General features: G+C 42.4%; 1 protein-coding gene across 1 annotated transcript in view; it reads right to left on the reverse strand.

Annotated features, from left to right (window-relative positions):
* Nucleotides 1–18,745, reverse strand: part of TTC39A (tetratricopeptide repeat domain 39A) — a 2,407,335-nt gene that overhangs the window by 1,030,093 nt on the left and 1,358,497 nt on the right. The window contains exon 7 of the mRNA XM_044086086.1: nucleotides 1,010–1,109. Coding sequence (XP_043942021.1) covers nucleotides 1,010–1,109 — 100 coding nt within the window. The remainder of the gene's footprint in view (nucleotides 1–1,009; nucleotides 1,110–18,745) is intronic.

An 18,745-nucleotide genomic window follows, 5' to 3' on the forward strand; every position in this document is an offset into this window, starting at 1 on the left:
TTTACACAATTTGTTTATTATTGAATACTGAATTAGCAATGTTAGACATCTAAGAGATTTTGTTTTAATTCTGTTCTTAGTTGTATTTTCTGAAGGATTTTCTGAAAGAATTTGGACAATACACTAATTGGATTATTGGGGAAAATGGCAGTCTGAAAGCTTTTTCTGTGCTAATCTCCAAGCTTTGCACCTGCTTTTCCCAGTCACTAGTTTTTTGTTTCTTTTTTTCATTAAATAGAGAAAGTCTGGAAACTAGTTGTCCAGGTAACAAAATCCTGCAGTGTTCAATGAATAATGGCAACAGACAAGCAAAGAAATCATTCACACCATTTTATAACAGGCTTTGGAAGTGAAAATATGCAAGATTCTGCCAGAAACAACTAATTAAATATGTTGCTGTACAAGATTAATTGAGTCAGTGATTTTGGTTTACTAATTTATACTTAATAGCTATGGTCCTTACTTATTTATGTATGTATGTATGAATGTCAGATGGGATAGTACATCTGGATAACAACCCCTTTTCAGATAATTTCCAGGGAGAAAAGTTACACAAAAAAGAGGAATTAGTGTTATCTCTTCAATATACAACACAATTAGAGAATTACGCTAACAAATAAGAAATTGTATATCTTCAGTAAAAATTAAGAAAATACAATAATGTTGAACCAAAAAATAACACTTAAAATTGTATGCTATTTTGCTAGCTTTCTTATTTCATTAGAATTCAACCAAGTGAATAAGCCTCCTGAGATATGACAACTATACAGGGATTCTACCTAAAGCACAGAAGGTGTAAGTAAAACATCAACATAAAATTATGTAAAACATATAATAATAAATAAATATACTCTAGATTTATAGCGATAGTGAGAAATAACAGAACAGGGGTGAATATTCTTACACCCAATACTGAATGAACTTGAGAGGGTGTTAAGTATGTTACATGCTAAGAAAGAGTATTCTCTGAGCAATATATGACATGAAGGAAAAAATGCAATTTTCTTACCAGATTGAAGGCTCCAACACCTAGCTTTACACCACCTTCAAAATGGCAGTGGTTCTCACCTTGGATGTAACTAGCAGACTGCACTAAATGCTGAAGTTCCCTTTAGAAGCAAGTAGAAAAAAAAATGAGAGTTAGCTTTGTAATATGATTTCGTAGGGTCACATGAGAATGTGACAGAACAGAAAACCATTTAAAATTACTACAAGAAACGTCCAACATCAAAAGCATACCTATTAACGTAACAATTATAAACAGTGAAAACATAAAAAGATTGTTTCATTCATATGTTAATACAGTCTCACACACACACACACACACACACACACACACACACACACACACACACACACACACACACACACACACACACACACACACACACGCATGCATACAAACAGTATGGAAAGTTGAAGGATCACCAAGTCAGCTGTTTTGGACTGCAACAGGAAAAAATATTTCATGCAGTAAATGTGGACATAGGAAGGACATGCAGACTCCACAAAGAAGGCACCCCAGCTGGGAACCACACTGAGGCAACAATGTTAGCCATTGCATACTGTGTTGTTGTCTCTCTCTCTCTCTCTTTATATACTGCAGTATTTTGGGAAGTTATTAGCTCAAGCAAGACATACTTTATGCAGGTATAAGACTTTGTATCACATGTTCAGTTGCCTTATTAACAAAAAAAATTAGGAAGCTCAAGAAAGAGCAGCAATAATATAACAACTTGAAATTAGTGCTTTGAGTCTATGTTCAGCCATTGAATGGAACTTCCATCCAATGGCTGAACATCGAACCCTATCCATTGAACATTCATTCAGCAAATGTTAATTTCATCGACGGGGAATGTAACTAGTTGGCTATCACTTCCCTGTCTGCCTTTTCCCCACTGTAGCATGGTCTTGGAGTTGGTATATATAGTTAGGGGTGTATGGGGGGGTTGGTGGTTGAAGCCCCCCACCTGAGTGGGTTTGAAATACTGCAGTGGGGCACACGGGGAAGTGGAAACCAACTATTTTTTTTCCCTGTTGATGAAATGAACATTCGCTGAATGAATCATCAATGGATAGGGTTTGATGTTCGGCCATTCAATGGAAGACCTGAGCTTTTTTTCTAGAAAAATTCACAAGGCATACTTTCTTAAAATAAATGACCAAAAGCAGTTTTGTCTCAGTTTAACACTCCATTCCCAACTTAGGATCATAAGAGGTTACTAGGCTATCGACCTAGAGGTCATTTCAAGCCTAGCCGTTTCATCCCAATGTAACATCATATATACTCTAGTGAATACCCAGGAGTGTATTTAGTAATGACTGCCCATGTCCAGGAGGGTTGTGGGTGCTATCCCTGGTAAAATTTACGGTGCCCCATCAACTAGTCCAGGTTCCATCTGAACAGTGTCACCGAGGTGCTCTGTGTCACATGAATTGGCAGCCTATTTCAAAATAGCAGCAGTCGCTGGGAGACAAATCTGTCCCTCCAGCACATCCTATTCAAGTTGCAGGCAATATTTAGCTTTCTGGAATGGGTAGCTCTAGTCTTGTTTGATTTATGGATGTGCAGGAAATTCATTAGGTTTGGGTTGGAGATGCTCTGTAAGCCTGCCATAAGTCTCCCCTAAGAAGTCTATACGATACTGAGTATGGTGACAGGGAATTTAGTCAGTTTGTGTAAGGTGCATGCTGGAGTCCCTTGATCTTCTTAGTTAGAAACCTCTGACGTGGCTTGTACGGTACATGCTGAAAGGGGTGATATACTCAATAACAGGCCTGAATAGTGAGGAGTATAGAGGGTGTTGCTGATCTGGTCAGGATAAAACAGACGAACAGTTGTAGGTTCAGTTCAAGCAGCTTTATTCCACACAAACACATGAAGAATGAGGCTTTGTAACTTAAACTTAAATAAAATTATAAATAGACTGACTACCACACTCATACATGTTAACATTCTGGCAGTTCTCTCAAAATGGCACTGCTGCCTGCATATGCTCTCTATTTATATGCACATGCCTACATCTGGAAATGCTTCTTAAAGGTACATATACATCCTCCCTCTTTGAGACATAACTCATACATCAAATGACAGTATTCATTGACATACAATTATACAGAACTAATTCTATGACATGCAATCATACAAAATCAGACACATATAAAACAATCATGTCTAGGTTGTTGTGTATTTTACACTAGGTCTAGAAATACGACCTGAGCGTGTGACATAAAAGTCAGAAATGGATCTAACAACGGGGACTGACTTCAAGGAATGTTCAACTTTGGAGACATCTGGGACATCATTAGGAATGGAAATGGATACTGAGACATGTTCTTCGGTATAAACACTGTCAGGGTTGCTCTGAGATCTAGAGCCTGTATCACAGGTACAATGCTGCAATATTGTTGCTGATACTGGAAGAAGATGCTTGCAGTTTCTCTTGTATTCTATATCATCAGATTTCACTAAGTAGGATCTCAGCTCAACACATATACCTCTCACTTGACCAATTCGATAAAAGACTTTCGCCGTATGCATCCTCACTCTCCATCCTTCTTTTAAAGGACAAAAAAATCTGCTAGTTCTATCACAGCTGGACTTCTGAGAAGAATGCCTTTTAAAAAGATGGGCTTTGATTGCTCTGTTGTTTTTAGCATTACGTACCAGCAAACTAGAACTGATAGGCAAAGTTGTTCTGGTTTGCCTAGAAAGAAGTCACTGAACAAGCAAGCCAAGTAGGTTGTCAAAGGGTATATTTCCAAGATTAAGGAAATTCAAGAAGATATCGGTATTGTCACACTTTGACCTCTCTAGTAATTGCTTTTTACTCTGTACTGCATGTTCAGCAAGGCCATTTGACTGTGGGTATTCAGGACTACTAGTAACATAGATAAAGTCCCACTCTTTTGCAAATCTTTGAAACAACTGACTGGTAAACTGGGTACTGTTATCAGAAATAACTTTGTGTGGACTACCATGGAATGAGAAATGGCGTTTCATCTTAGTAATAACAGCACTGGATGTTAGACTATGTAGCAAATTGATTTCAAACCAGTTCAAATAAGAGTTTACCAACACTAAGTAATGCTGATTGTTCCACTCAAATATGTCAGTGACTACTGTTGACCAAGGTAGTTCAGGAATTTGGCTTAGCTGAAGTGGCTCTTTTTGCAATTATGGTTTAGTACTATTCCATACTGAACAAAAAGAAAACACTTTATCAATGTCTTTTGAAAGAGAAGGCCAAAATACTAGTCCTCTTGTCCTTCTTTTGGTAGAGTCGGAGCCTGGGTGGCCACAATGCAAAATCTGAATGCATTCATGTTGTAAGGAAGTAGGAACAATAACTTTGGGACCTTTGAAAATTATACCATCTTCCATCAGCATCTCATTTCTGGATGGAAAGTAAGGTTGCACTTCTGGGCCATTAGCCTAGTGTACACCTATGAACCTATATAGAATATTCACCCCGGGGATCACTCCAGTGGCTCTACTTGACAGAGGCACTAAGAACTAAGGTATGGAAAGTAATGTTGCACTTCCGGGCCATTAGCCTAGTACACACCTATGAACCTATATGGAAAATTCATGGAGATCACTCCAGTGACTCTACTCGACAGAGGCATTAGGAACTAAGGTTGGGTGGCATGATGCCAGGGTAATCCTATGGGCTAGGCTTGTAAAGTCTCCAGGGCCATTAGCCTAGTAAATACTTATGAACATATGAACCTATGAACTTTTGGCAGTACACAGGATTGCTTTGACGGCCACCTTACATTGATGAAGTGGTTGAACTTTTGCAAAATTGGATCAGCCTTTGTATGATCTCTCAGTTCATCAAGTCTCATGGTATTAAAAGTATGTACTTCCATGACATCAAAAAATTGATGTACTTCCATGACATCAAAGTCAAAATTCTCTGTATCAAGCTGTTCTGTGGTATTTCTGGGTGATCTGAATAAGGTATCGGCCAGATAAAAAAGTTTATCTTTTGTACAGACCATTTTGAAATTATACTTTTGTAATCCAAGCATCATTCTTTGTAGTCTTGCTGGAGCTGAATGCATAGGCGTCTTTAAAATAGAGACTAGAGCTTGATGGTTAGTTTTGATTTGGATAGCTCGGCCATAAATATAATCATGGAACTTCGACAATGTGAACCCAATTGCCAAATGTTCCTTCTCAATTTGAGCATACTGCATCTCGGTTTGGGTAAGAGTTCTTGATGCATAGGCAGCAGGTCTGCCCTCTTGAAGAATAACTGCACCAAGACTGAACTCTGAAGCATCACAGGAAAGAACTACTGGTTTGTGGACATCATAGTACCTTAAAGTAGGCGGGTTGGCAATTTGCTGTTTGAGGCTATCAAATGCTCTCTGGTTTTGTTTTAACCATGACCAGGCAACATTTTTACATGTCAGCTCTCTTAAAGACGCTAACTCACAAAAGTCAGGGATAAATTTGCCCAAATTGTTAACCATACCATGAAAATGCTGTAAGACTTGGACATTGTCTGGCGCTGGCATTTCAAGAATGGCTTCTTGTTTGGAAGGGTCAGGTCATAAGCCTGTACTGGTAAATAAGTTGCCTACATAAGTAACTTCTGGTAGTCTGAATTTACATTTCAAAGGATTAAGCTTTAAGTTCACTTCATGCACTCTGTCCAGAACATTCCTGAGGTTTCTGTCATGCTCTGCTTCACCATTGCCTCCAACCAGTAAATCATCAACTATTACAGCACACGGATAGCCTGAAAAAAATTTGCTCCATTGCACGCTAAAAGTCTTCACTGGCAGAATTTATTCCAAAAGGCATCCTGAGGAATTTGTTTCTAATAAATGGGGTAATGAATGTAGTCAGCAGTGGAGATTTGAAATCAAGCATTACTTATCAAAATTAACTCTTTCCATCTAAGACATAAAAAACAGTGGCATTTGGCATGAGGGTGGCAATCGCCTCAACTATACACATAAGATGATGTGGTCTCTTTATTGCCTTGTTCAAGTCTCTTGGGCAAATGCATATTCTAATTTCATCTAAATTTTTCTTATGAGAAGCTACCATGAAAGACACCCACTCAGTTGGTCCTGTGACTGGACAAACCACACCTTGCAGAACCATTCTGTCTAACTGGACCTTCACTTTGTCCTGCATAGCTACTGGAACTCTCCTTGCTGGTCTGACAACTGGACTGACCTCTGGGAGTACTTTCATAGAGTACACAACTGGAAGTTTGCCTAGTTTGTTGTTGAAAATATCAGCATACTCTTATAAAAGAGCATCACTGAAGCTAGGACTGGGACGTGGTTACATGATGTACTTCTTTGGCAAAAGATAGCAGTTTAATTCTTAAACTGTCTCTGAGACCAAATAATGACTGCACAGGTCTTCTGACTGGGTCTATAGTACATAATCAAAGAGACACTTCTTCAAATATGTAATCATCGACCCCTAAACACCAAAATGCGAAAACCGCGAACGGCCAAAACCGTGAAATTTTTCCTAGGGGAAAAATTTGCAGGGCCACTGAAACAAGACAAACACCTCAAATGTAATTTAAGTTGGGGGAATCGCCCCCACACCCCCCCCCCCGAACTAAATATACCAACTCCAAGATCACTCTACATTGGGGTAAAGGGTAAACTCCGGGAACGGCCAACTGAATTTTTTCCCTGGGAAAAAATTTGCGGTTTTCGCCGTTTTGGCAGTTTTCGCATTTCAGTGTTTAGGGGTCGATGATTACATATTCGAAGAAGTGTCTCTTCAATTATGTAATATAGATCCCTTCTGACTACATAAAATTGCAAGCTGTAACTGTTCCCAGCCAAATAGCATGAAAGTACTTCTGAGCCTTCAGTTTGAATCTCTTCACCTCCATAAGCAACAAGCTTCGCAAAACTGGCCAAATTAAGTTGCTCACCACCTCTCACATTAGCAAATATTTCTGCTGACATTACATTACATTACACTTTGAACCAGTGTCCACTTTGAGGTCTGTGGGTTTACCATTGATCAGGACAGTACAAAATACTTTGTTCTTTACCAGCAAATCTACCGCATTAACCTTTTCACCGACCACTAACACACCATCTACATAGAAAGCATGGTTGCAGCTCTCTATATGATCAACTTGCTTTTTTGAGTGACCTTTCTTAATAACTGAATGAGGCTTGCTTGATTTACAAAACTTTTGAAACTGGTTCCATTTTTTACACTTGTGGCATTGCTGACCAAATTCTAAATGCTTCTTTCGTTTAGACTCAGTAGATTCCACAATTACGACAGTTAACAATAAGACCTTACTTGGGTTTTGCTGACTCACCCTTATACTGCACTGAGCATGTCCATTTTGCTGAGTTAGTGTTAGAACTTGCAAGAACATTAAGGAATCTCCCAGGGAATTCTGCAGGGGTTGTAGCTGCCATGTGCTTAGGCCTGCTTCTGCTTATCAAGTTGTGCATGCTGTCTATGCTTGCTCTAGATGCTGTTGAAACTATGCTCTTATCACTTGCAAGCATACTTGTGTGTCTTTCTGTGAGCTCATGGATTTGAAAAATCTCTATAGGTTTCCTCAATGTTAAATCACTGTCATGAAGCAAAATCTTTCTCACTGCGGCATTATTAACACCACACACAAGCCTGTCTTTTATTAACTCATCTTTCAAATAACCAAATCTGCAAGTTTTAGCTTTATTTCACAAGTCAGTGATATAAGCTGCAAAAATTTCACCTGGCTTTTGGTCTCTTGTATAAAATAACTGCCTCTCTAAGGTAACATTTGTCTGGGGGTTGTACATTTCTCTACATTTACATTTCAAGCACTCAGGATCTTCCCTTGACTCAGCCGGCACAACAATATGGTGGTTTTCAACCTCTCCTGCATATACTGCTGTGATGCATACACAAATGAATGCTCCCTTTCAATGCGTTCTGACCCAGCTAAGTTAAGCAAAATGAATGCCCTTGTATGTGCATCTTTGTCAGAAAAAACTGCTTGTATGAAAATATTGTATTCCTGCTCAAATACTCTCCAATTCTCTGCTATATTATGATCAAACACAAGTGGACTGGGTCTGTAAAAGGCCTCTGCCATATCAACACACAGTAGCGAAGGTGCTTGGAATTAGGTATGAACATACACCCATATAAATATGCCAGAATTTATAATTATGCCCAACAGCACAACAGACTCATTGAAATAACTATACTTTGCCAAATTAGTCTCCGTAACACAAGAATACTTTAAAATCACTGTACTTTGTGAAACCACTCATCAGTGTAAGAAATACTTCAAAATGACTGTACTTTGCGAATAAACTGTACACAGCAGAAAAAGCTCAAAGTAAGAAACACTTTGAAATAAATGGACTTGGCAAATAAACTGTACACAGCACAGAAACTCTTTAAAATGGCTGTACTTTTTGCGAAATAACTCTATGCAGTGTAAGAAACACTTTAAAATGGCGGCACTCTGTGAATAAATGTACACAGCACAAGAAACTTTTCAAAATGGCTGTACTTTGACTGCACTTTGCAATATAACTGTACTTTGCACACAGCAAACTTTTTGAAATAATTGCATCATAATAAAACACACAATCTGCAAACACTTAGCACACTCTGAGATACTTCGAGCAACTCTAGTTATGCTTTGCATGGCTTTGATCAATGTGAAATAGTAGTTTGTGCACAAACATGGTCTTTTACTAAATAACATGCAGTCGCCCTGCTCTTTAAGCTTATTTTGCCCTTTTATTGTACTTGCTATGCCCTTTCAATCTCTTATCATACTCATTATACTTTTCTTGTACTCGTTTTACTTTAATCAAGCTCGTTATGCAAACTGGAGGTAATTCTGAGCCCCATATGAATATTTCTGCTAGTTTTATGAAATATCCTGGTTTTGAACATTTTAATTAATAATGCATTTCATGCCTTTTGTTTGATTAATAATGTATTTTGTGCTACCACTTAATTAATAATACATTTTGTGCCTTACAAATGCTCTGTTTCATTTTCTTTGCAGAATATATCATTTGTGCAAATTCTGGTTACCTTAAATTCATTTCTGCCCCTTTTTTTGATAATTTGAGCTCTGCTTCACTCAACCAGCTCAATCTGCTTTCGCCTTCAACTCTGCACCTCATGGCTTGAAGAAGCTGCTCTCTTGATCCTAGCTCTGACACAATGTCGCTTGTCCGGTCAGGATAAAAGAGACGAACAGTTGTGGGTTCAGTTTAAGCAGTTTTTTACACACAAACACATCACGAATGAGGCTTTGTAACTTAAACTTAAATAAACGTATCAGATTGACTGCCACACTCATAACATTTTAACACTCTGGCTGTTCTCTCAAAATGGCACTGCTGCCTGCACATGCTCACTACTTATATGCATATGTCTACATCTGGAAATGCTTCTTAAAGGCACATACACACACACACTGTTCTACAGAGGGCTTACAACCTCCTTTGCTCTAGAGGCGATGCCTTTGCTAACCAAGTGTGCTATGTATAAAGCTTTCCTTACTACAGTAGACACATGGTGGTCAAAGCTAATGTTGCAGTCTATTTGTGGTCCCAGATCTCTTACTACTTTGTAGGTATATATATAGTGGTTTTCTATTCGAATGTGGACATCGGAATGTACGCCTATAAAGTATTCGAACTACAGATGTTTGAATAGTTCATATGTGTACATGCTAAATGTTCAAATGTTATATTTTAAATGTACTGTGTATTCGCAAATATAAACGTTCGAAGGGATGTACAGAGATCGCAGCACAGTGCAGTTAGGGAAATACATCCCTTTACTCACTGTAGTGCGATCTCGGAATTGGAATAATAGTTGGGAGGGCAGCCCCCCACAGGGTGGTGCAGGGGGGATTACCCCCTGCACAAACGGGATGTTAGTTGTAGGAGGTCGGGTTTATGGCGAGGTTGGCATCATAGTTAATTGTTGTAAAATGTCGAATTCAACATTTTCGCCCATTACTGCAGATTTACGATTAAACTGAACAGTCATAAATCTGCAGATTCAACATTTGTTGTCGATATTTAGGTGTCAAACTTATTTTGACTTTCAAAATTTTAATAGTAAACCATATAGCGTTGTCGCCTCACAGTTAGACGTTTACCATTCGATTCTCAGATAGAGCGTCTTCTGTGTAGTGATATGCATGAATGGGCGTTCCTTCGTTGAAGGTTGTGCATTAGGCCCGGCAAGCCAGTACATAAAAATCTACTGCCAATCATTAGCGGACCGGAGTTCTGCTGTAGCGGCCCCTAACTGGGAAAAGTCGAAAGACACAAACAAACAAATACAGCATTGTTGTTAATTTGAAAGTGTGAATGGAGATTGTTTTTACGAGGGGAATGATGATGCATTTCTTTGCATTCAGTTTGAGACAATGACTAAGACACCAGTCGCTGGTCTGCGTAAGACCCTCCTGAAGTATACTGACATAATTTGGGAATTCAGTAATTACACCAAGTTTGCAATTATCCACAAACTTGGTCAGCCACAGCTCCTTAGTTTTGGCCTGACGTTCTGAGAAGTATATACCAAATAGTAGGGAGCCCAGCAGTGACCCTTGTGGCACCCTGCTGGCGACAGCTCTACTGTTTCATGTGGAGTCACCCACTTTGATAGTGTGTGACTGGTTTGTGAGCCTGTTGCAACCCATTTTACAACAAAGGCGTTTACATTCAGTTTGCCAAGTTTATTGGTAATGCCTGAGTGTGGGATTGTGTCAAAGGCCTTTGCCAAGTCGAGGTATGCTGTGTGCACAGATTTGCCCTCATCAGTGGCCCTGGTCACATTTTTGAAGAAATCCACCAGGTTTAACAGGAGGGATCTGCCCTTGACGAAGCCGAATTGGGTCAGATCCAGGGTTAGGAAATCACCTATGTTTTTATTTATGACATCCATGATGCTATGTTCCATGGCTTTACAGATGACGCTGGTCATAAATATGGGTCTATAATTCCCTGGGTCTGTTGTTAAGCCACCTTTGTGGAGAGGAATAACTGTTGCTGTTCTCCATTTCACAGGAACAAAGCCTGCGGTTAAGGCTGTGATCGAAGAGGGTAATGCTAGTTCATGTTTTAGTTTGTTTAGAAGACAGCCTTGGATGCTGTCTGGTCCCATACAGGCTGTGTTTTTTGCCTTAGACAAGGCTTTAATGACCTGTTCTTCAGATATGTAGGGTGAGGAGAAGTTTGGGGTCAAGGTTTGTGATACGTCTGGGGGGGATAAGGGAGCAAATTTTTTGCCAAATCTGTCTGCTAGCAGGTTTGCTATCACTGCTGGATCAGTGTGGGTGAAACGGTTAGTCAGTATGTTTGGGTCCTACCTTTTAGGCTACATACATAGCTGTAAAAGGCCTTATGGATATCCCTGGATGAGATTGCTAAACTGTTCTCAAAGTTACCCTCAGAGGATTTGACATGTTGTCTTACTTGTCTGTTGAGGCTGAGGAGAGTGCTTTTCCATTGTTGGGGCCTCGTCTTAGTTTTCTTAGACAGCAACTTTTTGCGTTTGTTGCAAAGTTTGTTGATCCTGGATGTCCACCAGGGCAGATTGTTTTTACTTGGGGCTCTGGCTTTGCTTCTTTCTGGAACAGCCAAATCTATACATTTATACAAGTGATTGTACAGGGTTTTAGTGTAAGCTTTAGTGTAGTTACCACTTCCAGCTGGGGTGAGGCTTGGAAAGCATTTATACCTTCCCCTAGGAAGGTATAGTTTGCTTTGCTGAAGTTTTTTGTCTGACTTCACCCTTTGTGAGTTCTGGTGTTGGTCCCAGATCGAAGGTGACTGACTTGTGGTCAGATCTGACTAATTATTATTGAATAATTATTGACTACAGTGCCCCTTTCGGCATGTACCTCGCAAAGACATGCAGCTGCCATGTGATTTGCAAGGTACATGCAGCTGCTGCATGTACCTCGCAAAGCACATGCAGCAGCTGGAGAGACCACAGGGATTCCTCACCCAGAGAATTCAGGGCCTCAAACATCTACCCTACACAGATAGTCTAAAAGCTCTGTCCCTCTACTCTGTCTCCTACAGACTCCTCAGAGGAGACCTCTGTCTGGCATACAAAACAATCTCAGACCCTGCCCTGATGGGATTGCTGCATATCCACAAGTCAAGCTCCACTCGGGCAACCCGCATGCAAGACCTCAACCTGGTCTGTGACATCAATAGGACTTGTTGGCAGGACAGATTTGTTCCCCAGAGACTTCCCCTTTTGTGGAACAGACTCCCTCTCCACGTAAAGCAGAGTATCTCATTAAACTTTTTTACACACAACCTGGATAACTGGATGGGGAACAGAAAATACACCCCTGGGATTCCACCTATGTCCACGCTGGACAGTGGCATAGGGTGCTGACTTGTTGGAACACTGGCTAAATTCTTGGCTAGGCTTGTAAGGTACTCATGGCCAACAGCCTAGTAACATCCTATGCTCCTATGATCTATGATCCTATGATGGTCTGACAGTTGCGGTGGTGCATCTGTTTGTCATGTTAGTGAGGAACAAATCTGGTATGTTTGTTCCTCTTGTTGGGGTTTGAACAATTTGTCCCAGGACATTTGAGTTAACAAAGTCAAGGAACTTTTGCGCTAGTGAGTTACGGCTAGAGTAAGCTTCCCAGCTGATGGTGGGATAAATGAAATCCCCCATGACCAGAGTGTTTGCCAATATTTGGACTGACTCAAGTTCGGTCAAGTAGGCCTCATGAATATCATGATCCATGGAGGGGAATCTACAGCTCTGACTTGAATGGGGGGGGGGTCTTACCCACAGTAATCAGAACTTGGAGTAAATCCAAGGAATTGTCCAATCTAACTAGTTGGGAGGTGAATTTATCCCTAATAGAGTTAGAAACACCGCCTCCTTTGGTTCTCACATTAGTTTTGCAGTCTTAAGGTGTGGAAGGCATTGTAACCTTGCATGGCAGGGGTACTCTCTGAGGCCTTGAACCAGGTTTCTGTGAATGCACAGACATCTACATCCTCATTTGTTATAATGCTTCCAGGGTATGCAGTTGTTTATTTAGAATTTGGCAGCATAACTTTTAGTTATGTACTCACCATAACTTCAGATGTTTGGGATCCATCTCAGGATGCACCACCACCAGTCATGCACACATGCATACCCTGCTTATATAACATCGTCAGATGAAACAAGATAAAAACAGTAGAGCTCAAAACCGTTCAATCTCTTCTGGTCTGCAAGGCACAAACATCTGAAGTTATGGTACTTGGAATGAAAAGCTATAGAAGTAGCCATAGCTCTGGTAGAATGAGCTTTGATAGATGATGCAAGTTGCTTATTTGAAGAAGAATAGGCCTGAGTTATGCAATCTCTGATCCATTTTGTGATTGTAGCTTTCGTGTTGGTTTGGCCCAATTTATTATCTGAGAAGGACACAAACAACTGGTCTGACTTACGTAGTTGCTGAGTCCTGTCTAAATAGGAGCGTAATTGCCTGTGAACATCCAATTTATGGAGAGTGTATTCCGCTTCATTAGAATTTTGGAAAGAAAACTGGTAGTTCTAGAGATTGTTGAAGACAGAAACTAGAGCAGACCTTTGGGACAAAGGATGGATTAGGCCTAAGAGATACTCTATCTTTGTGGAAAATCAAATATGTTGGTTTAATAGACAGGGCTTGAAGCTCTGAGACTCTTCTTGCAGTAATAGCCACTAAGAATGCCGTTTTCCATGACAGATATTTTAATTCAGGAGGTGCAGGATGAAAACTGGTGGTCTTAACAGACTACCTTTAATGAATGTTTTGCATAGTCTGCTGCTCATTAAAGGAGGATCCGATTCATGGAATTTAGAGATAGCAGCTAGTTGAACTTTAATAGTTGAGACAGAAGATCCTGATTAAATAGGGATGTTAAGAATTTCAAAACCTCTGGGACAGGAGCAGTGATAGGGTCTAAGCCCTTGAGTTGAGCCCAGATAGCAAACCTCTTCCACTTACTGAGGTACAATTTGTTAGTGGTGGGTTTGTGGGCGAAGATAAAATGTGAACAACTTCCGGGTCTAGTGTGTGACTTCTAACTAAGGTCGGAGTGGAGAAGGCTGTGCCTCAATTTCAGAGATTGAAGGGACTGATGCCAATGTCCCGACTGATGGAAATCGGGATCAGGTCTAAGGTCCACGGATCGTCCACTGCATGCTTTTTCAGGTAAGGAAACCATATCTGAGGCCAGTATGGGGCAATCAGAATCATTGAAGACCCTAGCTGAGAAGCTTTTTGAATGACTTTGGGAAGGAGTGGAATTGGAGGAAAAGCATAAAGCAACCCTGTTGGCCAAGGTTGTGCTAGAGCATCCATGGCTGGTACTTCCTGATGTGGAATCAAGGAGAAGAACCTTTGGCACTTGGTGTTTTGTGGAGTCCCCATCTCTTGAAAACCTGGGCTGCTTAGAGACCATTCGTGAGGAGAGAATTGTCCTGCTTAATTTGTATACATTTGACTTTCCGGGATGTGGGTCGCTACCAAGAAGCGGTTGGTAGCTACAGCCCATTCCCACACTCTCATGGCCTCTCTGCAAAGGGGATACGATCTGGTCCCTCCTTGTTTGTTCAGATACCAAACCACCGACATGTTGTCTGTGTGGATGGCGATGATGCCCTGAGGAAGGAACTTGTGTAAGGCCTGTAGGGATAGAAGTACAGCCCTCATCTCCAACACGTTGATGTGGAGAAGAGCCTGCCCAGACAATGCCCCCCCCACCCTATCTGGGAGGCATCTGTCGTCAGGGTAACCACTGGAGGGGGGAGAACAAAGGGTTTTCCCTGATCCAAGTTGGATGTCTGAAGCCACCAGCGCAGGTCCCTTTTGCATATTTCCATAATCATGATCACCTCCCAACTAGTTAGATTGGACAATTCCTTGGATTGAGGGGAAGATCTTGAAAGGACCATTGAGTTGATAAGAGCCACTGAAGAATCCTCATGTGTAACCTTGCTAGAGGAACTAAAAGTACCGTGGCAGACATTGAGCCTAGAACCTGTAGGACCATCCTGGCTGGGGCTTTGGATCTCGAGATCAGAGCTTGAACTTGGCCCTGTAAGGTTCGGATCCTTTCGGCAGGAAGAAAGACACGCATCAATCTTGAGTCTATCTCTGCTCCTATAAACTTTATGCGCTGAGAGGGCAGCAAGACAGACTTTGACCAATTGAATGTAATCCCCAGGGAAACACCCAGGGAGATGGTGGCTTTGAGGTTGTCCATAAGTAGATGCCTGGTGGTGGCAGTCAGGAGCCAGTCGTCGAGATAGGGAAACACTTGGCAATCAAGGCTGCTCAGGTGAGCCGTAACTACTTCCAAACACTTGGTGAACACCCTGGGGCTGTGGTGAGACCAAAGGGCAGAGCACAAAATTGGTAATGACTGGCTCCCAGGCTGAAGCAGATACCTTCTGGACGCCTGATGTATCGGTATGTGATAATAGGCGTCCTTGAGGTCTATGGAGCACATCCAAACATCCTTCTCCAACAAGGAGAATGGATTGCAACGTGACCATTAATTTGGAGATAGGTTCAGTCTGCTGAGATCCAAAATTGGTCTCAGGTCCCCTGTCTTTTGGCACTAAAAGAACCTGGAGTAATTTCCTGATCCGATTTGGTCTGTGGGGACCGGTTGGATGACTCCTTTTGTAGCAGAATGGGATGGTGTAACCTCCAGCACCCATCTGTCCTGAGTGATTGACTCCCAGGCTTTTAGGTGCTTGGCAAACGACACCCGACTGGCTCGAGCAGCACAGCCGGGCAATCCCTCATGTCGTGTGGGAGGCTGAAGAGCCACGAAAGGACTCGCGGTCTCCAGAATTGCGGGGCTCTGCCCTGAAAAATTTCCCGCCCTCTGCCTCTGGGGGAATCTTCCTGCTGTTGGGAGAAAAACTTGAGATTTTCGAACCACATTTTCCCCTCCTTTGGCCTTCAGCTTTTCCCTCTTGCTCACAGCGGTAAGGGTGTCTTTCACCTTGGGTCCAAACAATGAGGACCCATCAAAGGAAGGAAGACTTGAAGGCCTCCGGAGCCAGGCTTGTCTCACAGCCCCACGCCTGTGCCTGCGAAATGAGCCTCATGGACGAGTTAGCAATTGGCGTAGGATAGCCAACTGAGAGCTAACGGACTGGGCTAGCTGCTCAGGTAGGTTACCCGAGAGGAGTCTGACAACTCCTTGACCAGATCCCTCTGAAGCCTGGTAAAATGTGCCAAATAATTCAGAGACCTTAAGGTAAAGGCCGCTGAAGTCAACCTATCCATACTCCTAGACTCCTTATTAGGAGGATGGATGGACGTTGAAGCCTCTGCCACGTCCTGCTGTGTAGCAGATGCCACCACCATGGCATCTACAGCCACGCCTTTAGTAAGGAACTCCTTCTCGGGGAGCAGATAAGAATTTGTTTGGGCGAAGGACTGGTTCCACGGTATCCGGACTAAATCCAGAAGCTCGTCGAGATACCCAGGAGGCGGAGGGCTGAGCCCCAAAGGCCTTGAGGAGCACTGATTAGGGGTTTGGACATCCAGCTGTTTGAGGATCTCTAAGATGTCTGCAAAGGAGACATCATCCGACCTCTGCATCATCCATATCCGTGTCCGATGTAATAGACGGAGTCCACGTGCTTCCTCTTGCACGATCTCTTCCTTGGGGTTCCTCTGAAGACAACTCGAAGAACCCTCAGGAGGAGGGAACCCCACTGGGGTAACCTCAGGCCTCGGGGCTCCACTGGCTACGGACAGGGGAACTGCCAAAGACCCAGTCTCCACGCCCAGGAAGGTGCTGGTAAAACCGGAGAGATGGCCGACGAGGATTTGGCCAAGGCACTCCTCATGGCTCTGAAAGCCGGACCTCCAGAATCCTGGGAGCGTCCAGTCTCGGGGCCATGATAGTGCAGTGAGCAATCCCACTTGACAGGCACCCCGAGGGAGGCTCGGAACCCAAGCGGTCCCGAAACATCACCCTCGGGTCCAGCCGAAGAAGTCCAAACTCGGACCCGAAGATCTCCACCGGCTCCAAGAGCACCTGCTCCGATGGAGCGAAGCAGTCGGAGGAGGAATGGCAATGGGGTGGGTCATGGACATCGGCTCCGAGGCCAACTGGGTCGGAACGAAACAAATTTTTGGAAGACTGGGGACTGGAAAAGTCTTTGGAGCACCCTGTCTATATCAGAATCCGACATTCTCGAAGACCGAGAGGAAACAGAGCGGGTTCGAAGACCTCCTCGGCCCCAAGGGACTAGGGGACCGATGAGAATCACCAGATTCCATCGGTGCCGAGGAGGAAGAGCAGTGGAGCCTCTCGATGCCCCAGCCATCGGCTCGGAAGCCGAGAGGATACTGGAGGAGGCGAGGGCAGAGACTTCCCGACTGCGGCTCAAGTCTTTTGGAGGAGGAGAGGGCCTGCCAGGTCTCTTGGCAGTTTTGGCAGGAGTCGAGAGGAAGCCAAGGCTTCTTGGTTTAATCAAGCCTTTGAGAATCAATTTATTTTTCCTCTCCTGGAGGACCCTAGAGGAAAAAGCGTGACATACGCTGCATGACTCCTGCAAGTGCTTTGCCCCTAAACAATACACACACAGTAGATGGTCATCAGTAACAGACATCTTAAAAGCACATTTAGAACATTTCTTAAAGCCCGAAGGCCTATGAGGTTGAGACATGTTGATACACAAATATAGTCACTCTGACAGGAAAGTACACTAAATATTAACTACTGATATAATCTTACAGTAAAAAATAAAGCCAACTCTTCCTGTAAAAAGAACAGGTAACTCTAACTCAATTTGAACAATTATTAGAGACCCTGTAATTCAAATATTAACAGTCCGGGAAGGCCCTGAATGGAGGGGGGCCGAAAACAAACTGAACTCAATCACACACAACAATTCCAAGTCCAAATCGTACACAAAGTTAGCGATAGCTGTTAAAACAGCTTTTGTGAGAAAAAACAGCAAAAAACTGACAGAAAAGTTAGTTTAATAAACTACTTAGCCCAGCCAGCTCGAGACCACGTCTTACGCGGGGGCGGCGGCGAGATCTGGGGACTGGTGGTGGTGCATCCTGGGATATAGTAAGCTCAGCCAATAAGAGACTTCGCTCTTTGGCATCCATCATTCAGAATGTAGGCGAGATAGGATCACATAACATCCCTTATTTTGTTATTGTTGGTAATTTTCAAGTTGGCAATTTTGTTTTTGTGACCTTGCCTAAAAAAACACTATGGGGAGGCAAGGGTCTGAAAGCCTAGTGGTGCCAGGTGCAAACAGTCTGTGGCAAAGCAGTGAGGTCTGTCAACCATGTCATCCCAGGTTGACAGTAATTGGATTCCCTTTGAATGACACCAAAAACAATTACTGAAATTGATCACTTTTTGTTTATAATGTGGCATCATTCTAGGTGAAGGTAATATGCTGCTCAAGGCTAGGGGCATACCTGCCTGGGACACATACTCAGAAAGCTCAGTCATATGTCTCTTCATATAGTCCAGTGTGGTATGCCTCAGGTCATTCACTCCAACATGAGCTAAGACAGAGTCATAATGATATTTCTGACGAATCCTGGCAATGGAGAGACAGCTGACCGTGATTTTCTCCTTATCTAACCTGGTGAGTGGGACATCTGTGTGTCTCACTATGGAGTCTCCCATGACAAGAAAATTTGTTTTTTTGAGTGTTACTCCTTAAGGGCTTGGCAGGTGAGACACTGGT

The sequence above is a fragment of the Protopterus annectens genome, chromosome 10.part0, assembly GCF_019279795.1.
Source record: "Protopterus annectens isolate FY-2018-M chromosome 10.part0, PAN1.0, whole genome shotgun sequence".
Classification (NCBI taxonomy): domain Eukaryota; kingdom Metazoa; phylum Chordata; order Ceratodontiformes; family Protopteridae; genus Protopterus; species Protopterus annectens.